We start from the raw sequence: 9686 nt of genomic DNA, 5'->3' as shown, positions 1-9686 counted from the left end.
TATATAGTGGGCTATTCGTCGTAACATATAAGTTTATCCACTGCTCCTGACACTAGACGAAAGTTTGCTCTTTCTACAACAAACCAACACGCTCGTCACGGAAAACAACAGCGCGTCGTTTTTGATATTTGAGCTAAAATCAGCTATTGCCTAAGCTTTTTACACTGGACGTTCCATTATTGCCATTTTTCATGCAGCTTCGGAAAAATCTGAGGAAAGGTTTTAGAAGGCAAAAAAGATTCTCAATGAATGATTAAAGTCTAGAGGGCCGAAAGGTCCACGAAAATGGCTCAAAAAGTTATTTTTAGTACACCTGGATTTTCTATACAGAAACTGACATTGTTTATCAGTTGCTAATTTGGTCGTCCAAATAAGCTCCAACAGTCAGATTTTCTGACGCATGGCGCTTTTTTGCACCTTTTAAACTTTTTGGCCGCTACTATATGTTTTAATTTCCTACTACCAAAATATTTTGTATGTAGCGTATGTCACTAACGCTTTGACGAGTCTACACCCACAAACATCACTCAATAACAACATGTGCCATTAGAAAATTCTCTACGAATTAAATAAGAAATATTTTAAAAATGAGATGGTTCAAATTAGCGTTCTAGGTCCCAAACTGAAGCTGTTGTCGTGGTTACATTCAGTAATAATGACACTCAAACTAAAACTTCTCGCACATAGAAAATATGCTGTAGGAATTTGTTCTTGTTTAAGTATGGTCTTAGAAACAAAGTGTCCTTATATTCCCTATTTGATGTTAATATAGGCGTCTTATGTTACTCGTTTGAATATGTACATGTATACTTCATCCTGTAGCGTGTCAATTTTCATTATGCAAAAAATGAAGCTGGGAGGTTATATATTGTTTATATGTAGTTATTATTATATGCGTTCGCCTAGAGCCAAAAAGCCGGCTTGACCTCTAGGTATATATATATATACCATATATATATATATGTATATATAAGTATGCCACTGTGTATTTGTTTCCCCGTTTTCAATGATCCACGCAATGATGTGATGCAGGTGGATCCACTATTTGGAAGCAACTCGCGAATTCTCATGGAGCAGCTCGGCCAATTGCTACCACAAACGCAGTCACACCTTATGACGGGGTCCCAATCGATGGGTGGAAGCGTTCCTGGTCAACACGGAGCATCCGTCTTACCAAACACGTCATCAACGTCTGTGGCAGGAGCCGGGGCGAGCGACTTTAGTTCAGGCTTGGCACTTGGACACTCTGGGCAGGCATCCTCGCATAGACAGCAAGTAGGCGCTCAGCAAGATCTGCAACAGCATCAACCGCAGATGCAACAGCAGCAGCAGCAGCAGCAGCAGCAGCAGCAGACTGCTGCTCAGCCAGCGCAAGCAGCACCACAGCAGACAGGTGCAACTACGGTTCGGGGAGCGGTCCCGGGGACGGGGGCCGGTCTCGGCCATGTTATGGTTACAACCGGCTCACAGCAGCAGCAGCAGCAGCAGCAGCAACAGCAGCAGCAGCAGCAGACACAGTCATCGCAACAACAATCGACACCTGTCAGTCACAAGGTAGTACGCAACGTAATTCAACTAGCATCATTGTCCTTTAAATTTTAAACAGGAATAATTGAAGATAAATTTGAATTTATAACCCAATTTAGTAGCGAGAATACATACAACGGTGTAAACATGTATAAAAATCACTAGGACAAGGTATTATATTTCATGTATAGGAACACATGGTACTTATGAATTGCATAGCTTGGTTTGTTTCGCACATTGATCATTCTCATATTTAATTGTTTTTCGCAGAGTGAAAGTAGCAAGCTGAGGAACTTCGGCTCGTGGTCGAGTCTTGCATCGGGCGGTAGCGGGGCTCACAATACCCCCGGCGCACAGGGCTCTCTTAAAAACACCGGCAGTAGCAGTAATTCAGTCATGATGAACTCTTTCCAACAGTTCAAGAAACAAGCCAAAGAGAAAGCTGACAAGGTAAGCATGGATAGTACTCGTCGCGCATGGCTTTATGCGGTTTTGGACGTGTGCGTCAGACAGTTCCAACTAATTGCCCATTATAACTGATTTTATATTTATTACTGATTTTTTATAAATCACGTTTTACTTGTATGACGACGAAATAGCAACGTCTGCTAGACGAAGCAAAGGAGAGGAAGGACGCGGCGGAACGCGCGAAGCAGATAGCAGGAGGCGTTGGTTCTATGGGGTCTCATTCAACCCAACTAAGCAACATGGGTCAAAAAGGTGATGGAGGACATTTCGGAGTCCATTCGCCGGTCCAGCATCACCATTCAAGCCATTCTCACCATGGCATGCATCATTCGCATCACTCACTTCATGGACCATCATCTGATAATTCAGGTACGTAGGCTACTCGTTGTGGCCCCTGCTAATAATTCCATATATTTTCGTTCTCATTTAGTTTGGTCCTTCGTTGAATGCCCCCTTCGGAATAAGCCTACACTGTTACGCTTTTTCAGCTAAGCAGTAAGTACTCTCTGTATATTTGATTGCTCTCTAATGAATATATTGAAATATTTCTGTCCTGTGAAATGTGTCGTTGTGTAGACGGCATCTTAAGTGGAGTATTAATCCTTTGATTTTGGGTTCTGGGTCGTTTACAGGTGGGTCTGGCAGCAATAGTCCAGCCGCGATGCGCGGCGCACCTTCAGCGACTGGAGGCGGCGGCGGTGCTGTACAGAGTGAGGCTGAACGCGAAAAACAGCGTCGACGAGAACAAGAACGGCGGCGACGAGAAGTTATGAGTGGACAAATCGATATGAATGCCCAGAACGATATCATGACAACCTTCGAGGAAATGATGTAAATTACGCACAACATTAGCTACATCTACTGCAACAATAATGGCGATGATGGTGGAGACAACAACAACAATAGCAGCATCAACTATAGAAACAAGATGAACAATAATAATAAGAATAATGCTAATAGTAGCAAAACACCTATCATACGATAGCAATGAAATAGTTACCTTATCCTATAATCCCTCACGTTCTCTACACAGAAGTACCACTCGTATCCAAAATGGCAGGACGACACAGATTGACAACAACGAAGAAAAGAGGAATCAAACATAAAAAATAAAGACAAGTTCAGCACAAACTTGGCAACTCCATGAAACTGCCATAGCAGCAACATCACTATCTCCATGCGCGAATATCGAACAGAGACGTGAATGTGACCGAAAGGAAAGAGCAGAGCTGTGAAAATGTTTTAATAATAATAATAGCAGTGGACAGAATGAAACAGACAACGACGGCGGCGACGACGACGACGACGACGACGACGACGCAGAATTACAGTGAATCATCGCGCAAATAACGATGGGGTGAGGATCAATGAGAGTGAATCATAAAAGCGAGGCACGTGGTCAGTTAATAAGGACCTACTGAATATTGAAGCAAATTGATTATTCAAGAGGTCGATGAGGTAAATCGTGAGAGATGCACGGGGATGTCCATCCATTTAAGTTATACATAGAAAGAAATACACATATATATATTATAGCATCTATATATACACATAGCGTATTCACACACGCACATACACATTGTCCGCCATCTTGCTGTGTTTATCTCGTACGGTAAGCAGACGACTGCAACAACTGATATTCAAATAGGGGAGAAACAGACAAAGAGCGGAAAGGGAGATTACGCGACTAACGTACTAGTGTGATAGTACTAGCGGTAAGTGAACGTCGAAGTCGATAACAAGTCAATGATCGACAATAAGCAGTAGTGCATCCTCCCCATCCCTGCTTCCCAGATTCCAACTTTTATTGCGAACGTTTCACCGTGAGAATATATTTAAGCTACTATAATAATGGTTACTACCGTCAAACCGTCAACGTCGTTGTTAACAAGCAGTTAATATCAGCAACGATATTTGCTAAGCCCAAATCGGCTTCCACGGAAATTGGTCCATTGCTATCTACCTGTGCGTGTATGCCAGTAATATGTGCTATGTGTGCATCAAAGATGTACACGTATGGCACGCACGCTGCTGATAGTGATATGTGATCATTGTTATTCGTGGGGACGTTTATGTTGACAGACACCCCCGCTTATCTATGGAGTAGTTCGGGCGGTTCTCGATGGTTTTGGGAGAACAGTGGATTGTTTCGGTGCTGAGGGTTTAGACTTGTATATTCCTTTGAATATTTTAGTGCACCGCTAATCGCCAGTTGGAAAGTAGCACGGTTTTGTACTACTTCAGCATGGCAGGAGATAATGTACGAGCAAGTTATCTAACTTGGACAAAGATCGGGGTCCGAAACTTTGGAAATGTTAGCCTCTTAGTAAAATCTAATGCTGTTCTTGGTTTAGCTTGATCAATCTTCAAATTAGATTCTGCAAGACACCCTATTGCACAGTCCAGTCCAGTAATTCCTCTCGGGATTGAAGAATGTTAAAACTTCATTACGGGAGTATGCCGGTGATTCGATGTAAATGGTGATACCGATTAATCGATAATACTAATGAGTATTATAGAAAAGAGGACAGCAATTAGTTAATAATAGATCCCGATTGATAAAAAGAAGAATACAGGAGAGAGAGAGAGAGAGAGAGAGAGAGAAGGTGAAAAAAAAGTATCCATGGAGACGCCATGCTCAAACGCTACACACTTAGGGCTGCACGTGAGAAACACTGATAACTGCGACTGCGGAAAGTAACGACAGTGAACAAGGGAACAGACAGCAACGGAACGTTCAGAAAACTTATAGGTAGATGGTAAACTTGTCTGCGGAACGGCGCGGTAACGTTTTCGTAGTCGCAAGTTAGGATCATCACTTCCGTGACACACACAGACACAAATAAACAAAGAAAAAACAGATTCTTTCTTCCCAGCAAAAGACGTAGATCCCCGATATTAAGTGACGATTTGATTAGAAGAAGCTGGGGTAGCTCTGCTAAGTGCGGGGGTGTGCGAACGTCGCTTTAAATATTCTACTTGGTCGTGGTTACTATAACCAGTACCGGCTAAGTAACAATGTTTAGAAAAAAAATGTCTGCTGACAGCGCGTGAATTAACACAGATGCGGGGCAATGCTGAATGAGGCGAATACACTTACAATACAGTAACAGGAAGAGAGAAAACCCACAGACTATTAACAACCGTAATAGTCTTTAGTAGTGTTATTGAGGAGATATAGTGAAGAAACAGAGGGTATATGATAACAACAACAGCAGCAGAACAATCTGAGCACGACAGCAGCCATTGCAGTAATAATTCAAATAATAATGACGCTTAAATATAATGCCTATTATAATTACCATCTATTATTATTAAAGAAAAAGTATAATGATAGAGCGGGGCTACTAATGACTCATCGCAGCTTTTCTTGTTACAATATAACTATAAAATATCATTATAGCAACAAAATATCATGGGGCATCTCTAGTAATGATGAAGATGATGACGGCCGAAGCAATGGATAATTATATGATTATTGTGTAAAAATGTTTACGCAAATGATTACAACTATTGATATTTTTTTTGCCGACAATTTGGAAGAATAATGATGCTACTATAAGCTGGGTTACTGGGTTCATCGAAGAGTGACCACGGAACGGGAAAATGATGATGATGATGATCGAAGATTATTCAGAGTAAAAACCGCAATGTTTAGTTGACCCTTTAGACGCGAGTAAGCGGCTGATAGCTGATAATAATTCTTATTGATAATATGATTAAGATGATTTTCGATGATAATGTTGGTCATAGAAATAATAACTGTAATAATACTGAAAAGGCTGGGATAAAAGTTTGAAGTAGGGAGAATTGCGGAGATGTTTGATCGTAATATGCGATTGTGGTCGGTTTCCGAAGACCACACCGGAAGGAAATATATGTAGAGAAAAACACAGAAAATGAAATGAAAAATTATACTGACTATAATGATGATGAAGAACATGCAAATCAATGACAATAAATAAAGTAAAACATGCACGATGATGATGATCGGGGGCGGCATATAAAGTACGCGGATGTAACATGTAACAATAATAATAATAATAGTAATAAGCCTCCTTTACGCTACGTTCTACACGCCCCAATCATTTCGTCGTCTTCTCGTCCTATTTTCCGCTATACCTTAGCTAGGCCGATTAGTTCCCTCCACGGCTAAGGGACAAGGTTTACGATAAACATACGCGATGAACCGTGTACACAGTTCGTTAATCGTTGTGATGATGACGACGACTATCATCATCGAAATTAATAGAAAAAACACCGAGCAGCAATAACGGCATCGTTTAAAAAAAAAGTATCGGATATGTTGCTATGTTAAATATGGAAATCTGTCGAAACTTTTCATTCATACGTTAAGAATTATCTAATTAGATACCTAATTTCACAGTGACTAGTTATCTAGCCCATGATTAAGTGGGCAAAAGTTAGAAAGCAATGCCCCGTCAACGCAATGCAGACCAGATAGTGCTAGTCTCTGTGTGTACTGTGAGGTAGAAGTCGCTTTTCTAGCTGAAACTGTTTACCCGTTTCATAGCTGCTGTTATTATTGCTGCCTCTTAAAAATGTTTCTAGATGTACTGTTGTTTTTTTCTTGTCCACAATTAACCACATAGGGGAAATCAGCTAACAACAACAACAACAACCAGTATGTTGCAATGAGATCGCGGTAGACGGTCTGACGAGAATTGACAGACGAACCTAAATGAGAGCACCAAGCGGGTCCCCGCTAATCAACAAGCGTGGAAGCGACTAGCGGCTTAATTGTACATAGACATGTAAAGTGTAAGAAAAGAAAATGGAAGAAGTGAAGACTTAGGGGTTGATATATAAATATACAGCTAGACTAGATAGATAAACAGAAGGATTAACTCTAGGAAACGATGTATTGAGTAAGCAGAAAAGTGAAGGAAAAGACGCAGTGGCAGGACAAATTAACAAATAATAATTATGGTGATTATGACGACGGCGACAACTATGATGACGATGATGATGGCGATAATGACAGATGCAAAGGAGACACTGTACTTTTTGTACTTCTTATCGTTCGTTGCTGAGTTTGGCAGAAAAGAGTTTGGCGAAGTTATTAAATAAGGCAGCGGCTAGAGGATCAGTCTGTTAGAGGATGGGAATGTAAAATCGTACTAATTAAAAAAATTCCGTCTAGTATATATATATATATATATATATATATATATATATATATATATATATATATGTATATATATATATATATACATACACATATATATATAAGTATTATACATCGTAATCGTGACCAGGCTTGGTCAGTGCATCAAATGGATATCAACCAACGCCAAGGCTAAGATATAGTACGGGGATCAATTGTGAGGTACCCCAGATAGCAGGGCTGTCCCTTACCGGCTGATCCCTCTTGTGCGCGCTAGGTGATGATGAATTTTATTTATTCAAACTTAAACAAAAAATCTACTTTTGTCGGAATAAAAAAATGATGAAATGCCGATGACGGTGGACGGGAAGAGAGGAACGCTGATGAAAAACAGAAATAAATGCCAAATGAATTTTCAAAAAATCTATAACGAATGTTGTTTGGTTATTCCAAAGAAAATGAGACTCCGCGATTAAACGTGGATTTTACATCTTACGCAATAAAAAGTTAAAGATGAATATCTTTGCTTAGGTACTATATATTGTTATATGTATGCAGGGCTGGTGCCATAAAGGCTAAAATTTCAGGAGTTTTACAGCTTGCGATATAGAGGTTATCCATAATGTGTTACCCACAACAGAACTTTACCTTCCGAGGATAAAAGGTTGCCCTGCTGGAATGACATTTCATGATGGTCCGACGATCCCGGCTAATTATCAAGCTCTGCTGCTGAACAAAATAGTTTCTGTGAGCGTTTTCGCTAGGTAACAAGGTACCTGTTTTCAGAAGCCCTGTAACGATATTTGCCGGTGTAGATGATTCCTCGTTTGCACTTTTTGCCAATGTAGTTATGATATAAATTGTAATACGTTGAGACTAAGTGGTGACAACGTTCTGTTGACCTGTACGAAATCGAGCTTATGATACCCCAAAGACTTCCACGTCTAAGGGTTTGTTGGAGCAGTGTGGAAGAACTAACGATATGGACACCGCTTTTCAAAGCTTACTGGGTCGTACATAGGCCTGTAGGGGTTTCGTACGCAAGACATGGCTTCTCTAGATAACAGCGAACCGCAATGAAACGCCTAAAACAGTCTTTAAATATTTCGTTTGCAATTTATCCGGACGGGTTTGGCTACTAATGGGTGTATTTGTTCCTTGATGTGAAACGCTGTAAACCTGCAACATGGCGCAACTGTAGTTCATCTTGCGGACGCGAAGGAGAGCACTGCGACAAGGATTCCGCCTTCTTGTGATGTCATTTGGGCAACTGGTTTCATTTTTATAAGCGTAACTGTTTTTGTGAAATGCATTACCGTCGGAAGGGGCATTTCGTCTAGATAGAAGATATTAAAGGGGTATAATTTTAGGTTTAATTTAAGTCCTGAGACTCTCGAAGAACACCGCGTCTGCTTCCTTATCAAACCTTATCGCGCCTACAAGGCACATCTTCTTAGCTTGCCGCGAAGAGAGTCGATTTTGCGTTGGAATACAGTACGCTTAAAAATGTGGAACATTTGGGTATTTGATACACCTGTCGTCAGCATTGTGCAGCGTCACCGATACGCTATCGAAACCATTATTTTACTGTGCTATTAAAAAGAACTGTCAAGTAAACCGAAATTCAACAAGCACGCCTGTATAAATATAAGAAACGTGATATTTGGACCTTTAACGGATTAAGAATTCAACAGAAGTGATCGTCCTATGGTTATAATTCACTTCTGACCTACGGGAGTAGGAGGCAGCTTAATTGTTCTAATTTCTCTGTTATCAGCAATCGACGACATTTTTGTTTCATACAAGTTTGAAATAACACTAGGTCGTAGCACGCCACCTCATCCTGGCCTATATAGTTTCCAAAGTAGGTTTATAAAATGTAACTTACTCCCAGTTTTACATTGAGCAGGTAGCCTTGGGCAAACGAAACTGCGCTAGAGAAATGAGACTTTATCCCTCAACAAAAATTCGAGGAAATGCGAAGCGGTACTTAACTGTCTTTTATAGACCCATTTTTTTTTAAATTTACTCAAATAACATAAACCAATAGCACCAATCGTATCAAATTGTATATATTTTTAAGAGCTTTGCTATGAGCAAGTACTGAGGCCCTTAACTCCTATTGTAAGGCTAATTTTTGATTTCGATATTGAATAGGTTCTACAGGAAAATACGCAGCGATATAACTGTATATATGTACCTGCTGAATCTTCCTGTAGACCCATATTTAAGATCTGAGCAAGAATTATTGATCCAAAGTTCTCACTAGACATATCGATATCTCATTGTAGGCGTATAGTACGAAAGGTGACAACTGATGCCTAACTTCCTTCCAGGTTACCACTTAGAACCGGTTAACTTATCTGTTTTTCGACGAACTGATAGTTTCTATGTAACTATCCGACCAAGTGTTCTAATAAAAAAAATGTATGGCTTATATCTAAAACACGAAACCCATTGCTTTCGTATTACTGGAAATATAAATATTTGTGTAACCTTCTACCCAATAGACGCCTTTTGCATATAGTGAATAATATTAATAAAAGCCAAACGTTTTCTGTAA

General features: G+C 40.1%; 1 protein-coding gene across 4 annotated transcripts in view; it reads left to right on the top strand.

Annotated features, from left to right (window-relative positions):
* The window catches only part of LOC111247439 (uncharacterized), a 27644-nt gene extending 20091 nt beyond the window's left edge, over window positions 1-7553 (top strand). For all 4 annotated transcript variants that reach the window (XM_022798655.2, XM_022798564.2, XM_086982103.1 and 1 more), the window contains 5 exons: window positions 1033-1554; window positions 1798-1977; window positions 2127-2364; window positions 2628-2826; window positions 3029-7553. In XM_022798655.2, coding sequence (XP_022654390.1) covers window positions 1033-1554; window positions 1798-1977; window positions 2127-2364; window positions 2628-2826; window positions 3029-3101 — 1212 coding nt within the window. In that variant the 3' untranslated portion in view covers window positions 3102-7553. The remainder of the gene's footprint in view (window positions 1-1032; window positions 1555-1797; window positions 1978-2126; window positions 2365-2627; window positions 2827-3028) is intronic.
* Window positions 7554-9686: the final 2133 nt, after the last annotated feature.

This window comes from Varroa destructor, unplaced genomic scaffold, assembly GCF_002443255.2.
Source record: "Varroa destructor unplaced genomic scaffold, Vdes_3.0 BEIS01000001.1, whole genome shotgun sequence".
NCBI classification, from domain to species: domain Eukaryota; kingdom Metazoa; phylum Arthropoda; class Arachnida; order Mesostigmata; family Varroidae; genus Varroa; species Varroa destructor.
The sequence above is the reverse complement of the archived record's forward strand: the minus strand, read 5'-3'. Positions and strand labels throughout refer to the sequence as shown.